This window comes from Lepisma saccharinum, chromosome 14 (assembly GCF_977018435.1).
Source record: "Lepisma saccharinum chromosome 14, izLepSacc3.1, whole genome shotgun sequence".
Taxonomy (NCBI): Eukaryota; Metazoa; Arthropoda; class Insecta; order Zygentoma; family Lepismatidae; genus Lepisma; species Lepisma saccharinum.
In genome coordinates, this window is record NC_139242.1 from 20,664,265 (window position 1) to 20,685,951 (window position 21,687).

The 21,687-nt window shown below is 35.1% G+C and overlaps 1 protein-coding gene across 7 annotated transcripts in view; it reads left to right on the top strand.

Annotated features, from left to right (window-relative positions):
* LOC145998712 (kelch-like protein 17) overlaps nt 1–21,264 on the top strand; it is a 172,028-nt gene extending 150,764 nt beyond the window's left edge. For all 7 annotated transcript variants that reach the window (XM_083135211.1, XM_083135214.1, XM_083135210.1 and 4 more), the window contains exons 10-13: nt 1,671–1,771; nt 13,282–13,437; nt 15,814–16,069; nt 18,475–21,264. In XM_083135211.1, the coding sequence (XP_082991337.1) occupies nt 1,671–1,771; nt 13,282–13,437; nt 15,814–16,069; nt 18,475–18,685 (724 nt within the window). In that variant the 3' untranslated portion in view covers nt 18,686–21,264. The remainder of the gene's footprint in view (nt 1–1,670; nt 1,772–13,281; nt 13,438–15,813; nt 16,070–18,474) is intronic.
* Nucleotides 21,265–21,687: the final 423 nt, after the last annotated feature.

Here is a 21,687-nt window from a genome sequence, read left to right on the forward strand (position 1 = left end):
ATGCATTTATTCATCAATTAGTTACTCATTTAAAAAGTTTTGAGTTTTCGTTTTTAAGTCCACTTTATGAAGAGAGATGCTAATCAAGACTGGACCTCCAATTTAAAGTAGGATCCGAACCACTGTGCCTACACCCAGGCAAAAACCCCTTGGTTACAAAGGGATATCAATTGAAAAAGTGAATATCCTGCTTGCCTGTGAATCTGGCTCCGAAATCACTGAGAGCACAGAATATTCACATCAATTTAAAAGCAATAGAAGTTTTTTTTAACTGATTTTTGTTGAATGCGAAAAAGAGACAATTACAATTTTGATGACAGCTGAACTATGCTACTAAACTAAACCCTGTGGCGTAACAGCCCTTTGAGATCCAAGGCCTGCCAATCAGCTTTTTCATTTTTTCATTGGGTGATGCAGAGTCTGCTGCCATTACTTGCCAATTGTTTTCACAATGTTGGATCAACTTCTTTTTTTTTTTTTATCTTGCACCAAGAATTGCACTCAGGACCTCTTGCACCAAAGTTACACCATTTGGTTACATGGGATCCCTTTCAGAACATCTCTTAGTTATAATAAAAGGGTCTTTCAAGGTTGACCAAGACTTTTCTTTTATTTCTAGACAAGAAATATACATACATAGAAGCACCAAACTATGTCAGTTTTTCAAAGTATTCCCCCTGAACATCAAGACACCGTTGCCATCGTTGTGGAAGTTCCTTGGTGCCTTTGGCGTAGATAGAAGTAGGTTGGTGTCGTAACCACTGCAGGACAGCATTCTTGAGTTCCTCATCTATCTGGAAGTGCATCCTGCCCAAATACTCTTTTAAGAGCACCAAACAAGTAGAAATCACTGGGGGTTAAATCTGGACTGCAAGGATGTGTGGTAAAACCTCCCAGTGCAAGTTTGGCCAGTGTTGTTTGAGTCAAATGGGCCATGTGTGGCCTGGCATTGTCATGGAGAAGAATGACATGTTTCGACAACATTCCAGGTCTTTTCTTCCAAGCGGCACCACGTACAGCACCATGAAGCAGTGTTGAGTAATACTGGGCATTAATTGTGGCACCCTTTTCCAAAAGAATCCACATGGATAACACCTTTCATGTCCCAGAAGGCAGTTCCCAAAATCTTACCGGCAGACAGCAGTGCTTTGCTTTTTGTGAGTGGAGGGGAACCCTTATGACACCATTCGTACACTCTTGCCCATGACACTCCTTGTTCCCCATACTGTGCTTGCAGTCTACGCCAAATTTCAGCAGGTTGCACCTTCTCCTTCATGAGAAATTTCATTATCTGTTCCACAGCAACAGATACACTACTTGCTGCGTGCATGCGCCAATTGCGTCGCAAAGGATCATGGTTACTCTCAAGCAATCATGGGCTTTCCTGCTGGCGTAATTTAGCGTTACATTGATTCATTAACATTTTATGCACGAAAGTCTTGGTCAACCTTGAACGACCTTTGTACATTTCATATGTATCCATCTTATAAAAATCCAAAGCAGGTTTTTCTTTAAAGTGTTTGTTCCTTATCAAATGTAAAGTCATTCTTAAATACTGCATTACTTATTTAGGAAACTCATGCTTTTGCTATTTAGTTTATATTGTTTCTTCATGATATATCTAGTATTGGGTGAGCTCTGTCCTTAACAATTTCATTTAACATTTGCAGCTATGATGGTGCTTCAGATTTGGCTACAGCGGAATGTTATAATCCACAAATAAACAAATGGGCCACCATCACTCCAATGGGTACAAAAAGAAGTTGTTTAGGTAATTATATCATCGAATTATATAGTTTTGTAGTGAAACGTAACGCAACTCCCATGCTGCGTTTGGGATCGAACCAAGAACCTCTAGATTTAATTGGGTGATGTAGCTATTCCTCATTCATCTCTCAGATGGTTATCACTCGCGTGGCCTAAATGTGATAAATGCGAGAGGTTACCTTTTAAAGGAATGGCGATAGAAATTAGCTTAGATTAGATATGGGTTTCATACTCTCCATGACTGAACCGATATGGATTGGTTAAGGAAAGGATATTACTTGCCTTACAAATATATGGAGATTGTTCCTAGCTTGTCCTCTCAACTATCACTTGTCTCTTGTCACACACCATCGTCCAATAGTCGTTCCCCACTTTGCTCCTCTCTCACAATCCGTAGTCCTTACTCTCTCTCCTATTCTCGCCAACTGATCACACCTCCTGACAATTCCAACACTCATGCCACATACGACTTCCAAGTCAATCACCCGACCTTTGCCTGATTACTTATTCAGCATTCCTTTCTCTGATACCTGCTATGCTAAGACTTTATACATCCTACCCAATACCTTGGGTACGATACGCTCCTCTACCCCCTAAAGAAAATCCTTTGATTTTCACCTAAAGATGAAAGATTTAAAGTTGTATTCCATATCGATCCTTTCTATGGAGAGATTTTTTTTTATTATAAAATATAGTGTACTAAAAATATTGTAATAACATACCATTACCCAGAATATATGTAAATGGAATAATATAGGTCCTGAAAATATAGATATATCACGAGTCCCGATAGAAACAAAGAGAAGAAAAAAATACATGTCTGCGTAAAGCATATAAAAGGTAAACACTGGCACGTGAGTTTGTTATGCTAACTTGACAATCTGCTCGTGCGCGTATTCATTGAGAGGCTTACGCTATACATCTGAGTTCCAATACTACATGATGACGTAGCGAAGTCCGTGCATAAGCATGCAACACTCTGACACCACGTGAGAAAATTATAAAAGCATTGTTCCACAAGAATGGATCTTGTCAAAATTTATATCTCAATGACACACTAGCGAAGTAGTGTAATCGATCCTGCAAGCACTGACACTGTACAACACTGTTGTGTATTTGGAAGTTAATAGTTACAAAATCAGCAACGTTTGTGATTACTCATCCGAGTTGCACTTGCACACATATGTCATTATCGATGTAAATTTCACCGTCTCTTATTTTATTGTATCATTTAAATATCGCTGTCGTTTTTATTTATAATATATGTCAACTATCACAATAAATATTTAGTTAGAAAATTTGAAGTTAATCAAAATATATACACTGTATCAATAACTGTCCTTGAATAATAATATATGTACATGAATTTATGTATTTGAAAATAAGAATATAATAGTGTTCGATAGATAAAATCACAGCACTAACATTTGTCCATAAAATAATCCTTGAGTTATCCTGATTCTCATAAAGAGTTCAAGTAAAATACCATAATTTTACTATTGTTATCATCACTTAATAGTCTCTGCGTATAGCAATGAAGTTTCTTCTTGAACCAAACCACGTATATATGTATATATTAGTTCCTTGTGGCCGTGAAAAATGTTTTTCACTTTGATGCATTAACTTTGCAGCTACAAATATTGTCATTGAAGAAAAATGTATAGTAGAGAACTGCATATCGTGGAATTGTGAATGTGAAGTATTTAGTTGTATGTAAATATTCCTTCAAATCGATGTATGTATTATCAGCGTTGAATATCAGGTCTCACTACTACTTGACTTTAGTAGGAGTTAATTAGAATAGAATGAAGGAGATCCGTGTTAAACGATTTGGTGCTTATCGACTGATTTCGCTGAACTGCGTAATTAAAATTGATGAAAGGTCTAATTGTAATTCATGTTTCCACGTGTCGAAAAATTAAAAGAAAAATCTCAGAAATAAAAATCTTGAGAAATTCTCAAAAAAAAAATCGTAAGACAAATAATTTCTCTCCGTCCTTCAGGTGTAATTCGTGTTGATTTCTTATTTCTCCAAGGTTTTAGCTGGTGATCATCTCTAGACGTTGACATCTGTGAAAAAGCTGAACTGAGGACTGTTAATATGGTTTCAAAATATTGTTAAAATGTTCATTTCACCGTTAAAATTTGAATTATCTGTGAGGCAATTCAGGTAGGTTGTGGAAAGGAAATTTGCTTCATATACCGAACAGGCATTTCCTCCTGATCGTTGGTGTAATGTTGTGTGTGTGAGAGAACTTAATATGTCGGTATGTGTAGAGGTTTTGTTGAGACAAGGGCGCCTCTAAGTCACCCTTATTTTTAAAAAAATAGTGCTTGTAAATATTACAAGTATGAAAAATCTTGTAGTTGAGGGTTGTTACATTTTAGGAAATGGAATTTGAAAAGGAGTACCGATTCAGTCATAACATTTACTCTTACTATAAATTACCCAAATTCTAATTAATGCCATCCTTTACACACCAAATATAATTAGAATCTTGAAAAGAGAAATAAAATAAATAAATATAACTACTAATAATTACTAAAAGCAATTGAACTTTATATATGAATTGAACGTAATATTGTAAATACTCTTGAGAGTGTTATGAGTGTATACTGTAGACTACTGCAAAATTTAAATTACGTATAATTGATTTCTGAAAATATATGAATACTTAAATTAACTGAAAATATTTATAAATAACAATTGAATTGAATGAAGTACTTTAAATATTACTAAAAAATAATGTATCGAATGATCGTCCTTCTGTTAGTATGATATTGTTAAAAATAACGTCATTAATAAAGATTAATTGTAAAATATCCTGTGCACTTGCTAATATTGTCCACATAAATTGAAATACGTAAGATAATATTCTAAGAATCCGAAATTTCGTTGTCCATTATAGACTCTTTCTCCCTTAATGATATTGCAATTAGCCTAAGAATATTCAAGGAAAATAATATACAATTGTGTATACAAAAAAAATATGGAGAGAAAAAAAATGAAAGTTGACAATTGGTAGTGTGTAACTATATGTATATGCACCTAACATTAAATGATATAAAAATGAAAAGTTAATTCCAATATAGATTCCAAATGTTGTCTCACAAAGAAATAGCGTTCTGAACAGACATAAAATTCCATGTTCCCTCGTATCTTTCGAGCTGATAACCTGAGTTGAAAGAATGCTCTGCCGGCAGTTTATTCAGTTCCCCGGCTAATGTGGAATGTGAGATATCTGCGGTTTAATTTGCAACGTGTTGGTTACTTCATGTCAAGAGAGAATGTTGCTCCTGCCGATGTAGGTAGATATCGTTGCCGCAAGAAACGAATAGAATGCCTAACTTGCATATTTCGTTAGTTGTTCTGTCTTTCTGAATGTAACTCAAGTTTCCCCATTGCTTAAAGAGGAAGGACATTTCCGTTGCACCCTGGTTGAACTTTATCCTTTTGCTGACGACAGATAATTTACCATGAAGACGTTCGAAGCTGATTTTCGATATCGTTTTCAGAATGTGAAATACATGTGAGGGAAATTTTAAGTGGGAATTTTACAAGATGGGAAATTTCTACCATGCGGAAAAAAAATTAGGAAGTACTCTAAGTAACTTGATTATAACATTCAATAAATTAATTGAGTCATATTTGGAATGAAGTGTTCCAAATTAGATGGATCAATGTAATGTATATGTTTAATGAAAGATATTTTACTTCTTCAAGACTGTCTTAATTCATCTCATGACTGTGTCGTGAAATTGTTAATAAAATCTGACAAGTGGCTGCTGATAACTCATGATCGTAACTGTATTTGTAAAATACTACTTATTTCTCCTATGCTCTTAATTGACTTATTACTCTTCATATTAGATTTGAAATCTAGCTTTTATGTAAAGTTATGTAAGAAAAATATACAAAATAATTAAATCTCAATGTAAAATGCGTATAATTATAAAGGTAATCTTAATATTTATATTATTTCCATGTGATACATTTTATTTAAGCTATATAATTATCCAAGAACCAAAATATTCACTATTCTCTTCGTATTATTATTATCTATATTATAATTCTTATTCTCGCAATTCTTATTTAGTTATTATTGATCTGTAACTCGTTTTATTGAATAATTTACTGGCTGTACGCATTCTCAGCTCCTATTATAACTGCTCTCTTTATTTTAACGTTATTTAAATCTTATAAATTCATATTTCTGTCATTTATTTAGTTATTAAAATTATAATTGTAATTATTACTTAAATTTAAAAATTGAAATATTAAAATGTATACTTGTTTAAACCCTATTTTGACTAACCACGCTAAATCATAGAGAATTTTAATTCTCATTTTCCTTACCGAATGTGTTTAACACATTTTATTCATAAAAAATACTAAAGTCTATTATTGACTTACACTATTTATCTTTTGTAGTTCACAAAAGATTATTTCCATCAGTTCTCTGCAGGCCTACAGAAATCTGAGGAAAATTCCTTGCGCGCAATTTATATTCATCACCATTCCCTTTGTTCACTATCCGTGAATACAATAATATTAATTATTATTATTTTGCGCGTTACTGTACTTGTTGTTCATTATTATGAAACCTCGAAGTCTACGTGTTATAACTAATGATTTTAGTGTGGTAATAACTAGTTTTACACTTCCGTGCAATTATTAAGGGCTAAAGAATAATATTTCACATAATTTTAGTGTTTGTTAGTTTAAAAAAAATATTTGCAAGATGTAAAATTTATTTAGTGCATCAGAGTACTGAAAAGGAAGTTACGTACAGGGTAAAAGGTATGTTCTCACTCATTCACTCCTGACTGTTCCTGTTATTCAGTCTCATCCTCACCATTTACATTCTCATCGCCGCTACCGTGTTCCGAAGCGTAGTATTTCTTCAATCTCTGGACCGAAATTGAGTCTACGATTGTCTGTCCTCGTTTTGTCTTATATTCCACTTTGTACACATTGGGATTTTCCTTTGCTATAATTTTACAAGGTCCTTTAAATACTCCCGAGAAGCATTTAGCGGTGTGTACACGATGACTGCCATCGTATACTAGAACCAATTCTCCTGGTGTAAATTCAATGGACTGACGACGTTTATCGTAGTACTTCTTTGCTTGTCGGTGGCGTTTCTGTAGAGACTCATAAGCTGCTTCTCGTGCTTTTTCGAGAATCTTGAATCTCATCTCGTTGTTTACATTCACACTGGGCGTTAAATGTAGTCCGCTCTCCCAGACTAATCTAGGCGTAAATCCATGAAGAAGAAAAAATGGACTGTTCTTCAAATTCTCCTGGTAATTAACATTGTATGACCACACGGCCGATTGCAAGTATAAAAGCCAGTCTGTGTGTTTTGAGTTCACGAAGTTTTTCATAAGTCCCTGTAAAATAGCATGTGATCGTGCCAATAATCCAATTAAATTGTGATTAGCTGCTGGAGCGAATTTCAGATGGATTCCACATTTCTCCGATAGTTCTTTAAATAAACTAGCCGTGAATGAAGTACCTCTGTCTGTATCTAAATGAGAAGGACATCCGTAGCGCAAAATTACATTTTCAAAAAGGAAGTTAGCTGCTGTCTCACTTGAAGTATCTGCTACTGATTGAGCAATTAAAAATCGAGTACCATGATCGATTGCACTTAGTATATATTTATGGCGGAGCAAACCACTTGGTGGATACGGTCCGCTAAAATCTAAAGCGATTCTATCGAATGGTTTCTGTGAGTTGAACGTTAAAAGTTCTCCATATGGCGCTCCTTTTATGCGCTTATTCTGCTGACAAATTACACACTCCTTGACCATTTTCTGAATATGGTTCTTCATAAATGGAAAGTAAATCCTATCTAGTGCATTTTTGTATGTTTTAGTGAAGCCGTAATGCGCTCCTCCAGCTGGTAAACTATGCAATGTCTCAATGACAGTGTTGCGAAGTGACTTCGGTATGCATAATAATTTCTTAGTCGTAGCTCCCAGTTTATGTTGTCTATAAAGAAGTCCATTGTCCATAATATAATAACAAGCTTGCCTCTGCAGGGAGGGGTTGGGTGGGTTGTTGCCCCCCTCGTCTTCTTTTCCTTCCAAAATATTAATGATATTTCCAAAAAAAGAATCCTCTCGTTGGTGTATAGCAACATCAATTGTCTCATCTAACAATAACAATGTACGTGGCTCTGGAAGCTCCTCGTCTTCTCCCTGTGGATCATGTTCTGTTTCTCTGCTGATAGCATCCGCCATATTTTGTGTAGTCTTACAGTGAATTGGCGTAAAATCGAACTCGGCCATCAACGTGTACCATCTAAATAATTTGTTTGAAAGTTGCGTTGAGGAGCGAATGAATGTGATTGCTTGATTGTCGGTAAATAATTCGAAATGTCTCCCAAGTAAAAAGAATCTGAATGACTTAAATGCGTATATGATTGCCAACAATTCTTGCTCGATGGTTGAAAGTCGAGTTTCATGGTCTTTTAAAACTCTACTGCAATAGGAAATAGGCTGAAAATCACCGTTCGCATTCGGTTGTAAAATCACTGCGCCAATAGCCTTACTGCTTGCATCCGTGTATACCCTTACTTCTTTTGATGGATCATATGCCATTAATACAGGAGCTGTAAGTAAAGCCTCTTTCAACCTCTCAAACGCAGTTTGCTGTTCTTCCCCCCAGAGAAATTTCTTCTTTTTTCCTATCAATTTTTGCAAGGGAAGTGCCATCTCGGAATATGATTTTAAAAACTTCCTGACATAAGATGTTAATCCGAGAAATGTGCGAACTTGTTTCACAGTTGTCGGTGTCTTATGTTTCTTGATAGAATCAATGATTTTGTCATTGATCCGATAGCCAAATTTTGAAATTTTATGTCCTAAAGCAATAATCTCAGTGTATCCGAAGTGACATTTTTCTATTGCAAGCTTCAATCCCGCGGCCTGTAAACATTGTAACATTTTCTCCAGAGTTACGAGCATTTCTTCAAAGGTATTTCCGAAGCAAAATAAATCGTCCACATAATGGGCAAAGTGATTGGGATCTAAATTTGAGCAAGCAAGGTGAATGCAACGAGTCATCGCACTTGATGAACTGACGTGGCCCTGTGGCACGACGTTCATTTGATACTGTGACATTCCTGGTATTGTAAATGCTGTATATTTCTTACTGTCCTCGGTGAGAGGAATATTAAAGAATCCGCTCTTCAAGTCTGCCGTACAGTAGTATTTCTTGCCCCCCATATTGTATAATATTTCATTGATGTTATTTACCCCCAGAGCGTCAAATACAGACGATACATTCAATCTGCGATAATCCTGGCATAATCTATAACCCCCCTTTGCCTTCTTTACAAGGATAACTGGAGAGTTAAAGAGTGATTTTGTAGGAGAAATAACACCTTGCTTTAATAAAGTCTCAATCTGATCTTTAATTTCATCACGAAGGTGGACTGGAATCGGGTAGGATTTTAAGTGAAATTCTGTGTCATCTTTTAGTTGAATTCTATGTTTATAATTCGTGGCTCTACCTATATCATCCTTTGACCACGCAAAAACATGTGGATATTTCATTAAAACAGCCAAAAGTTGCTCCTTTTGCTGGGGTTCTAAATTCGGATTCACATCAAACCGACTAGGGTCCGCCCGTGCGTCACTGACGTTCCCTGACTCTTCCGTCGCAAAAACCTGTGCCTGTTCACCAATCTCATCCTTATTCTCATCATTAGTGTTACTCATGATTGGCCTATCCCATGTTTCAGCTTTCCCGATAATAGTGCCTTTCTTAATTGTAACATTATAATTTAAAGGATTAGTGATCCAAATAAGATTCGAATCCGGATTAATAATTGCTCTGGCAACCATCAATCCCGTTTTCTCTTGAAACTGTAGGTCCGGTTCCAAGAGTGTTCTATCTTTGTCATATGAATTAGTCAATTTCAGTGGAATGCACAAATGTGTCCTGGGTTTTACTTTTATCTTTTTAGCAGCTACAAATTCTGGTTGCAAAACATGCTGTAACAAATGGGAAACTTTGATTGACACGTCAAAAGCTTTCTTATTCTCATTTTTAATTTGGTTTCTAGGAGGTGTGCCAAATCTATGCAAGGTAAGCTTATTTTCCTCAAAATCTAACTTAGCCTTTTGTCCCTTCAAGAAATCATTTCCTAATATGGTAACTTGATTAAAATCCTTAACGATTCTAAATGGATGAACAAATGTTTGGCTTTGTATAGAAAATGGTAGTAACACAATTTCCTTAACCGTCAGTTGACTATTAGTGACCCCTCTAATCGCAGTATTTATATTAAATCGCTTGGCATTGACTGGTATGTTCTTATCTCCAGTTACCGAAATTTGACTTCCACTATCCAGGATGAACTGTCGAATTTCCCCATCTACTTTCACATTGATGTAAATCAGATCTTCAGAAGGAAAAGTAGAGACCGTTAGAGTTTTTCCCGAAGGTCCTACACCTAGGTCCCTGTCATATGCAGGTCTAACTCGTTTAAAATTGCTTCTGTTCTTACGAAAAGTAGAGTAATTTGCATTAACAACCTGATTAGTATGGTTATTTGGATCTTCGCGCCCCTGTTGTTGCTCCAAAAATGTTCGTGGAGATGAAGATAAAAAGTGCGAACGCTGAAATCGAGGGTTACCGCCATTACGCCATCGCCCCCTATGCGAGCTTTGCGACTGTGTGTCGAGATTATCATTGTGGTTGTTATGCCAAGTATTTCTATTCTGAGCTCTATGATTACTATTATGATAATAGGTTCTCCTATTGTTTCTATCTCTATGTTCATTTTCTCTAACTGTATATGAGAATGATGACTCAGTGAATGAATGTTTTTTCCGATGTTCTGCAAGTGCATTTACTTTAGCCTCAAGATTCTGAAATTGCAAAACTAAATCTGACTCATGAGATTGGAGTCCCGCGTTCGACTGTAATTGATCAAGGTCTTGTTGCAGTGCATTTAATCTTTCCTCGATCTCCCGATTAGCCTGAGAATAACTTATGTCAACATGACCATTGACCGTGCGCTGCAACGTGATAGCTTGCTGAGTCGGCATGTAGGCTCGGCTCGATTCAGAAAATGACAGAGCTTTCATTGTCTCGCATTCAGTTTCTAGAATTTTACGTTTTTGCACGAGATATTTGAATTGTTCAACATGTTTCAGGTCTCGTAACATTTCATGCACTGAATCATATTCCCTGTTATAAACTTCTTTCATAAAGTTAGGTTGTAAACCCCCGCTTATTTGCTTAATTTGTTCACTAATGTCCATGGCAGGATCTAATTTTAATAACAATAACTGTTTTTCTCTCACATATTTTGAAACAGGTTCATTTTCCTGATGGAAGCGTAATCTGATTTGTTCTTCTAATTGAAAAGTGTCCCCCGGTTCCGTAAATTCTTCCACAATTTTAGTTTTTAAAGTTACAAAATCTATATCCTGTGCTTCCTGAGTTCGACTCCAAGTATTGAACCATTCCAATGCTGAATCAGCCAAAAATGCCGGTAGCAATTGCCTTTTCTTTAAGTCATTCCACTCATTAAGAATAGCTAAACTTTCAAATTTGTCAATGAATTTTAATACATCCTCGTGAATGTTACCTTGAAACTGGATAGTTTCGAGAATGTTGGGGTGGATAAATCTAGATTGCGCCATGATTCTATGATTAGCCTATGCGCAGGAAAAATGCTTGATTAGCTTAAAATTAGCACTAAGTTGCTTGTTGTCTTTTCTCATCCCCCCGTGGCTTTGACAGGACATTATTAGCAATTATTTACTCTCCCGGAAATTTGATAAGTTAGGTTCAACAATCGCGTAACAGAGTGACGACAGTACCGAACACATCTTTAAAATATTTAACCAACCTTTATGCAACATCCTAATGTTCACTCATCTTTTCACAAGCCAATCGCCGAATAACCTAGTTAAAACTCTACTCTTATTTATTTGCGCCTTACCGCGTAGCATATTGCTAGGCCTACCTTTGGCTTTCTTTGGTAACAATTGATAATTAACACAACGTGAAGCGCTAACAAGTGAAAATTCCGGCGCCATATCGCACGTACGTAATTTGAAAAGCTAGAAGGCTCTATTATTTTCATCATATTTCGGGATGAAATAGATGAAAATCGCAGTATTTCACGTACTGCAGTGTTTTCTCATCGCATTTGCAAAAAATGGATGAGAAGCCCTAAGCAGCCTCCACCACGTAACGCAACTCCCATGCTGCGTTTGGGATCGAACCAAGAACCTCTAGATTTAATTGGGTGATGTAGCTATTCCTCATTCATCTCTCAGATGGTTATCACTCGCGTGGCCTAAATGTGATAAATGCGAGAGGTTACCTTTTAAAGGAATGGCGATAGAAATTAGCTTAGATTAGATATGGGTTTCATACTCTCCATGACTGAACCGATATGGATTGGTTAAGGAAAGGATATTACTTGCCTTACAAATATATGGAGATTGTTCCTAGCTTGTCCTCTCAACTATCACTTGTCTCTTGTCACACACCATCGTCCAATAGTCGTTCCCCACTTTGCTCCTCTCTCACAATCCGTAGTCCTTACTCTCTCTCCTATTCTCGCCAACTGATCACACCTCCTGACAATTCCAACACTCATGCCACATACGACTTCCAAGTCAATCACCCGACCTTTGCCTGATTACTTATTCAGCATTCCTTTCTCTGATACCTGCTATGCTAAGACTTTATACATCCTACCCAATACCTTGGGTACGATACGGAAATGTATTTTGTATTCCAGAAATGCATCAAAATTTGGAAATGTGTACAAGTTCTTCAGACAAGATAGAAAAAAGAATTATATTTTTCATGAATATAATGAATGAATTTAAGTAACTACCATGGTACCAAAGATTATGATATTGCGCTGGCTCAAATGTTTTATAAATATTGTCATTAACATCACTAGAGTTATTTCTAATACATCTGAGGTTTCTCCACACTGATTCTGATTGTGGATGAAGTTTGTACCCATAGAATTTTTGGAATGTCAGTAGATATCATACTCAACAAAGGGGAAAAAATCTGTATTCAGAGAGGTTGTATTCATAGTTTGTTTTTAGGTAGAGTGATTGATAAATTTGGTATATTTTAGTTCATCTTTCTATGACGTTTGGCTAATTGCAAAGATGAAGATGGGTGATGATGAAGAAATTGATGAATGGACACTCACAAAGAACACCCATGCCATGGCCAGGATATGAACGGAGCCCCTGGCATAGCATGATGTTCTAACCCTTCTGCCACGGAGGTTGGCTGTTTCAAGATAGAGTATCCTCAACTTCATCAGTAAATTTTCTAATGCTAGAAATACAACAGAACACATTATTGTATTCTACAGCAAACCACACCAGTAATATTCAGTTATATGTTTTCATATTTTCAAAACTTTAATACATTAAGGCATATTTTTAAAATTCTGTAGCCAATAAAATATTGTGTCATAAGAAACTCACTAGTCGCATCTTTTTCTCCAGGCATATGCAGTTACGACGGTCTCCTGTATGTTTGTGGAGGTTACGATGGAGCATCATGCCTAAGCAGCATAGAACGGTACGATCCTCTCACTGGCGTTTGGAGCTCATGTCCAGCAATGAGTACAAGGCGGCGCTACTGCAGAGTGGCTGTGATAGGTAATAAGATAGCATTGCTCCACAAAACCAATGTGCAAGTGGACTTTAAACAAAAAATCTTAAACTTGTGGTTGTCAGTTGATGGTTGTCACCTGATGTATTTGTAATTATTAGAATTTAAATTAAATTGACTGCATCATTTCAAAAGGCTAAAGAATAACAAAGCACCTGGCATTGATTTAATACCAGCTGAGTTAATTAAATATGGTGGAAATTCATTAATATGTCAAATTCATAAATTAATTTGTTTAATATGGAATAAAGAAGAAATCCCTCAACAGTGGAAAGAATCCATAATTGTTCCTATGTTTAAAAAAGGTGATAAAATGAACTGCAATAATTACTGTGGAATTTCTCTACTCTCAACAACATATAAAATATTATCTAACATTCTTTTAACAAGACTAACCCCATATGCTAATGAAATTATAGGTGATTATCAATGTGGATTTAAACGTAACAGATCAACTACAAATCAAATTTTTCACATCAGACAGACACTTGAAAAAAAATGGGAATATAATCAAAATGTCCATCAGCTATTCATTGATTTAAAAAAAAAGCATATGATTCGGTCAAAAGAGAGAAATTATATAATATATTAGTAGAGTTTGGAATACCTAAGAAGCTTGTTAGTATGATAAAAATATGCACCAGTGAAACCGAAAGTAAAATTCGTGTGGGTATTAATATGTCTGACAAATTTACAATTCATGATGGTTTAAAACAAGGAGATGCATTATCTCGATTGCTCTTTAATTTTGCCTTAGAATATGCTGTTAGGAAGGTAAAAGAAACTTAAGAAGGACTGAAATTAAATGGTGTGACTCAGTTGTTAGCATATGCAGATGATGTAGACTTACTGGGGGATGATGTGAATACAATTAAGAATAATGCTAAAATATTTTTCAAAACTGCTAAAGAGATAGGTTTGGAAGTTAACAAAGAGAAAACTAAATATATGTTTACAGGCCGAAACCAAGTGTTAGGTAATAACCAAAATCTAATTATTGATAACAACACGTTTGAACCAGTTTCCAAATTCAAATACTTAGGAGTAATATTAACAAATGAAAATTATATTAAAGAGGAAATAAAAAGTAGGCTTAATTCAGGAAATGCATGTTACTTTTCTCTTCATAAACTTTTGTCTTCTCGTTTAATATCTAAGAAACTAAAAGTTAAAATATACAAAACAGTAATTTTGCCTGTAGTATTATATGGATGTGAAACTTGGTCCCTTACATTGAAAGAGGAACATAAATTGAGAGTATTTGAAAATAAGATCCTTAGGAAAATATTTGGACCTAAAAGGGATGAGGAGACAGGTAAGTGGAGAAGGTTACATAATTTAGAACTACATAATTTGTATTCACGTCCAGATATTATTAGAATAATTAAATCAAGAAGACTTAGGTGGGCATGCCATGTGGCACGAATGGGAGAGGAAAGAGGAGTTTACAGGATTCTTGTTGGGAAACCTGATGGTAAGAGACCTGTAGGAAGGCCAAGACGAAGATGGAGGGACAACGTTGAGATGGACCTAAGGGAAATCGGTAGGGATGGAAAAGAGTATATAGATCTTGCTCAAGATAGGGACAGATGGAAGGCCTGTGTTGCTGCAGCCATGAACCTTCGGGTTTAAGAAGGCTAGGGAGTTAGGGAGTTAGTTATCATTTCAAAAGGCAACTATCTACCGTAAATATTTGTCCCTTTATGGACAAGTATTTATGGTAGATAGCTACAATTTACTGTAGCCTTTTGCTGTAGATTTGGAAAGTGCGTACTTGAAAAACTGCATTCCATAAAGGCACATACAAGCCAAAGCATGCTAAAGGTTGAAGAGAAAGAATAGCAAAAAAATTATAGATGTAAAATTTTCATTTCCCTATTGCATTGAAGTTGATTATTGAAGTATTAGTTGTAATCCAAAAAGCTTGCACATATTAAGTACATCATGGCACAAGGTCTTGAATCTACAGAAAATTGCACAAACTTTTACCTTCACTTAAAAGTAGTACCAATTACTCTCTAATATTATCAGATTGTGCTATTGAAATCATTTAGCCCTGTAATGCAGTACATTTCAGTTTATCTGTGTGCTTTGAGAGGAGGAATTAATATATGGCACTCATGATAATTTACTTACCTGTTTCAAATATTTCATGTATTCTCTTAAAACAATTGCTCTTTTGTAGAAGCTTATATTCAAAACTCAATGTTGATTAACAAATTGCATAGTTTACGTACGTATTTATCATTGTGTTATTCTTGTTCAGGCTTGAGGTCTTTAAGAATCACCACATATCCTGCCTCTCTCAGATACTGATAGCAGACGAAATGAAGAATTCTTTAATTTCTTAATTATTTTTTCAGACAATTGTATATATGCATTGGGCGGATTTGACTCTACAAACTATCAGTCGAGTGTGGAAAGGTTTGATCCAAGGTTAGGCAAGTGGACCTCAGTTCCTTCCATGAACAATAGAAGGAGTAGTTGCGGAGTGGCAACATTGGATGGTGCACTGTATTGCATTGGTGGAAACGATGGGACAATGTGCATGTCGAGTGGAGAGAGATTCAATCCTCGGCGTAATGCTTGGGAGCCAATCGCATCTATGCATTCACGAAGGTAAGGATTGTTTCCATGTTAATGATCCTAATTGGTTATATAACTGTTTGTCTCGGAACAACTTTCAACAAACTTATTCAGAAATTTGATTTGTGGCATCTCAAAGTGTGTTTTAGTTACGTTATCAACTCATTATATGGTTTAGGACTTCACCAATGATTGTAAATTTTTTATTAGTTATCTTTAATAGGTATTGCCTCCAAAGTTACTTCATGCAATACTACATGGATAAGTAGAATATACTTTGTAGATAAGTCTGTATATGGAACGGGATTTACACAGTTAAAGAAAGTACAAATATGGTGAGTTTATCAAATCGACAGTGAAAAAAAAAGCATATACCGATAGAATAAATTGTTCAGATATATTGGCAGAAAGATTGGCACCTCATATGCCATTGCTCCCATTTGAAAATCTTTTCTATTGGATATCTGCTCTTTTGTGCACTTCTGAAATCTTCCGAAGACTGTGTTCCACAGCAGGCTCAGTGCTACGTATCACTTTGCAACCTTCTCTTGTAGCAGCTTAGGTGTTGGGCCACCGAGTGCCAAACCAACTCCCTTGATTAGCACCAAAACCTTATTTCTGCTCATATAAGCATGACCATTTCTTTGTTTGTTTCAGTTTATTTTTAAGTTCGCTTTATGTACAGAAAGGCTAATCAGGACTGGACCTACAGTTTAAAGTGGATCGAAACAACTATGTGCTTCCACTTTGTTTTAAAATGAGTTGGATTTATTGTTGACAATATTAATTGAAGTTACTGCAGCATAACATAATAAGCATATTGCAAAATCGTGAAGCATTTTAAGCTAAGAGATTACTGTTATTTCGATGTAATTATGTAGTATGTATTAAATCAACACATACCTACAAGAAACATGTTCTTTAACAGTAATACTTAGGGTATTTTAAAAATACGGCTATTGTTTTTTGTCATTAAAACCATAAATATATGACAAATAATGTCAAGTTTTTCATTGGAGAGAGGTGGAAAGTAGAGAGGTGCCGAAAATCCTTACCCAGGTAGAAATTTTATCTTGAGCCTCCCCCCCCCCCCTCCCCCAAGCTGGAATTTTCTATTGGTTCCGATTGAAATTTCAATTGGATTAAATTGGTTTCAATTAGTTTCAATTGGAATGAATCAGATGCCTAATATAGTTATGGGAATGTATTGGTTTCAATCGGAAAATCAAGACAATTTCCAATTGGTGAATTATATCCAATTGTAAGTTTGTATATATATTGTAGAATCAATATTTATAAATTCATTTATGTACTCAAAGCATAGGTAGTTTAATTCTTGACACATTTCCTGTGATTTAGAAGTGCATTGAAACAGCACACTTGAATTGCATTTCTTCTGAATTCTAATGCATACTATTGAAGTCAGATTTATCTTAATATATAACTATAGAACTCTAACCAATTCAACTTTAAAGCAGCTAGTAGTTGGAATAAATGTTCACATTAGTTCTTGTTTTTTTGCAGTATGGAATTTCCATGGTTATTCTTGTGTGTATGTAATGTGATTGGAAGAGTGAGCAATCTTTTGATCAACTGAGTCGTTCTCGACAGTGTTTTGTTTGTTTGTCACTTTTTCAAGTGTTGTGGGTCAGATTCTTTGTTTAACCTAATTTGTTGCTGTTTTTGCATGTATAAAGGAAGAACAACATGCGAATTTATAACTGAAGCAGCATGTTTTTCGATTTTCTATAAATGTGTTAAACAAATGAAGCTACAGAGTTAAAAACGTGTTCATATATTTGAAAAGTGTTTGCATGTTAAAGTTTTTCTAAGCTAGAAATTCCACATGCTTTACCAGAGATTTATTTTAGTTGTTTGTTGGCCGCGGTGGCTCAGTCGGTAACGCATCTGACTACCATGCTAAAGGTCCCGGGTTCTATCCCTGGCCGGTTCAAATCCGGGAACTTTTCTAACGATGGAAGCGGCCCCAGCGACCACCCAGCATTGAATAATATGGGTACCTGGGGGAAACCCTGGGGGTAAAGGCAGTCAGGGGCGTGATGCTGATCACATCACCCCCACTCACAACCGGATCAAGAAAGTGTGGGGCATTACCCCCACACCCCCTATACGCCTTCATGGCATGCTGCTAAGCACAGGGGAGCACTTTACCTTTTTTACCTTTATTTTAGTTGTTTTATGATTTATCCATTGCATTTACAGTTGTATAGATAAGAATTTTTCATAAGCAATATATTGAAAACAATAAAATATTTTCGAATAGAAACCAATTCATTATAATTGACCAATCGGTTCCGATTGACCATCTAAAATCTAAAATTGTCGATCGGAATCAATTGGAAAAATTTCAGCTGGGCCTGCATTCAGATATTTTGTGATCTTAATGATTTAATACTAAAGTGAGTTTATAATTATAGGTCAACTCATGAAGTAGTTGAAATAGACGGTTTACTCTATGCACTTGGTGGGAACGATGGCAGCTCTAGTCTTAATTCTGTGGAGAGGTACGATCCGAAACTGAACAAGTGGGTGCTAGTTACTTCTATGCTGACCAGAAGAAGCAGCGTGGGTGCTTCTGTGTTGGACTGCCTTAACCTTGAGAAGAGCATTGGCGCTAAGAACATTTGACTATGGTTTCATCCCAAGTGCTTACGAATTAAATGAAGTGCACCCTAGCTTTGAAATAAACTTTTTTCTAGCACCGTACAGTGATACGATTTTTTTCCCAAAGAATACTTGTATATGTACAGCATCACCTGCACTTATGGAGAAAAGTCTTTCTTGGCCGCTTGGCGTTGCCATGCGGTTAGGAATCAGACAGCCTTGATATGTGATACATATACTTAATACCGTTCATATATTTGTATTTATGTAAGTAATTTTTGCATCATTGTAATAGTTCTTAACGTACATATATGTGTGTGTGTGCGTGTGTATGTGTGTGTGTTTGTATGATATAGTGGTCTGTCTTCAAATCTTGACTAGAGAGACTTTGATCTAGGAAGAAATGTTACTGAAAATTTATCATTGATGGAAAACAAATTCAACATTACAATGAGTTAAATTTACGGCTTGGATTTACAATTCCTAAAATAAATCTCTAGGAGCAGAAAGGGCATGTAAAATGCCATTATAAACTACAATTTAATTTTTGAGAAATATGTCAGTCTTCAAGTTTGTGTTCATCACATTTCCTACTCAAATGTTAAATTTTCTTTTCAGCATGTAGCTAAAGTATTTTCTTTGCATTGGTGTAAGAAGTGTTATCATATTACATTGATATTTATTTACATTCCAGTTGCAACAAGTGTACAAACCTTGCCTTGAAACACCATTATGGCCTAAACAATTGCGTCATTACATAGTTTTTGACAGCATTTCTTAATTTGGAATTTGTTTCTTTGTAGAACCATTAAATAAAACTATAAGTTGATTCATATCTTGATTTTTCTTTTGATTTTCTTTGCAAAAAGATTGCAAATTCTTCTTTAATTAACTTTTGCTTTAGGTTGGTTTTTGTCATTGACAACTATCTAGTGCACACGTGTATACATAATAAACAAGAACTGCTTGAAACTACAATAGAGTGAGTGAGAGAGAGAGAGAGAGAGCATGCTCACCTCCAGCGATATAAATGCAAGTCTATATTTACACTTTCAACTGCAATTAAAACTTCTAGATTATTTCCTTGGAAGGATATTTTCTACATCAAGAAATGAAAAAGTAATTATGTATGTGTTTGCAAAGAATTCTATGCATTAGGTTACTATGATTGCACTTGCAAACCTCAGGTTCAACTCTGATCAATCTCCTCTCGTAATAACCATGATTACAAACTGTTTCTGAGGAGATTGAATTATCTGGTTTTGTTAATAAATAACTTTTGTTAACTTGCATAATACGGAAAAGAATTGAACCGTTTGTTGGATATATATTCCAAGTAAAACATCAGGCATATTAGATTATGATAGAAAGAAGAAAAATATTACTTTAATGATTTCAGTGAAACCTTTGCAAAAAACTATCCCTTGTGCATTACACCATGTCAAGAAGACATACAGCAAGGAAGCGGGGTCAGCAGGGGGAAGCAGGCTGTCTTTACCTCACCCACCAAGAGTTGCCCCCACGTACCCATTGACTGAAGGCTGGGTGAGCACCAGGATATAGTTCAAAAAATTATGGTTCCCCATGGCTTTAGTGCATTTATATTTGTATAAATCATAAATGTATTATATATTATATTTTTCATGGTGCAGTATTAATTTCTTTATGAAAATATAAACTTCTTTCATAACAGTAGAACTCTTCTCATCGTAGAACTAAACCCAAATATCCAGTCTATGAAAGTTCAACGTCTATTAAGGTTTCTTCAAAAAATTGTAAATACTTGTCGAAATTAATTTGAACAAAACAGAAGTGCATAACTTGCAAATTACCTGCCTTCTTAGTACATTACTTCAAAATTACTGTAATATAGTGTTCATTAATTTGATATTTTTTGTATTTATAACCCCTGCTTAAGAATATTTACAAATTTATTTTTTTTAAATTTGAGTTGGAAATGTGAAAGATATATTTGTATATGACACAGAAAAATGTTTATGATAAGAGTTATACATGAAGTTATGATGTGTATATACTTTTCAAATGGTTAATTTTAATATGTATTGATAACATCAGGAAATGTGTAAATCTGCAAATACATTCCAAGGATGTGCTCTTGCTTCAAGGAAGCTGCTCTTCATACCAGTAGAATTTTTTGTACCATATAAGAAAGTGACGCAAGGAAACTTGAAATATGTGTGCATAGATTGTGTGCTTGACTTTTAAGTGTTATAAAATTTTCTAAATTGTGAGCGTAAAATGTTTCACACCAGAAATCTTCACTAAAAGGCTGTGAGAGTGCAATGACCCTCTGTGAATGTATGTATTTGTTTCTATGTAGCTTAGGAAATTTGTGTCGTGTATGAACACAGGAAAATGAATGAGTCATCTGTGATAACTCTACTTTGGAAATGATATGATAATCAAAAATCACTTTTGGAGTTGGTTCTAAGAACTTGGAGAAGAGTATATAAGATGTAATTCTTGCTTCATTTTTGATTTTCAACTTTTTGATGAAGTTTTTCACCAGATGTATGTATATTTCAAAACCATATATTCTCTTAATTGGACTTATTGTAATATTTGGATATTCTGCTGGCTGAATGGTAATTTTTTATTATTATTTTTTTTTTACCAGAATCTGTTGTATCTTGTGTTGTATAGCAATTCCATTCATACACAGGGGTAGAAAAAATTATAACTAATTCAGGTGTCAGAATCTTTTTCTGAAAATTCAGTTTTTTTTGGAGGGGGCAAATATGGTCTAAGGAAGCCATGAATCCACCTGAGATGAAGCTGCTCATTTGAAGTGTGACCTTAAAATATCTAAATTGTTAATACAAGATTGGATTAAAAGTAATTAATTCTTGCACACGCTCTACCATATTGGCTAGCAAACAGTGAAAAATATTTGGCAGTTTATATTCTGATTTAATGATACAGTAAATGCACAAACAATAAAAAACATACTGTATTCATTATTTAAAATTAAAAAAAGGGTAATGGAAATTTCCATAAGCGAACTC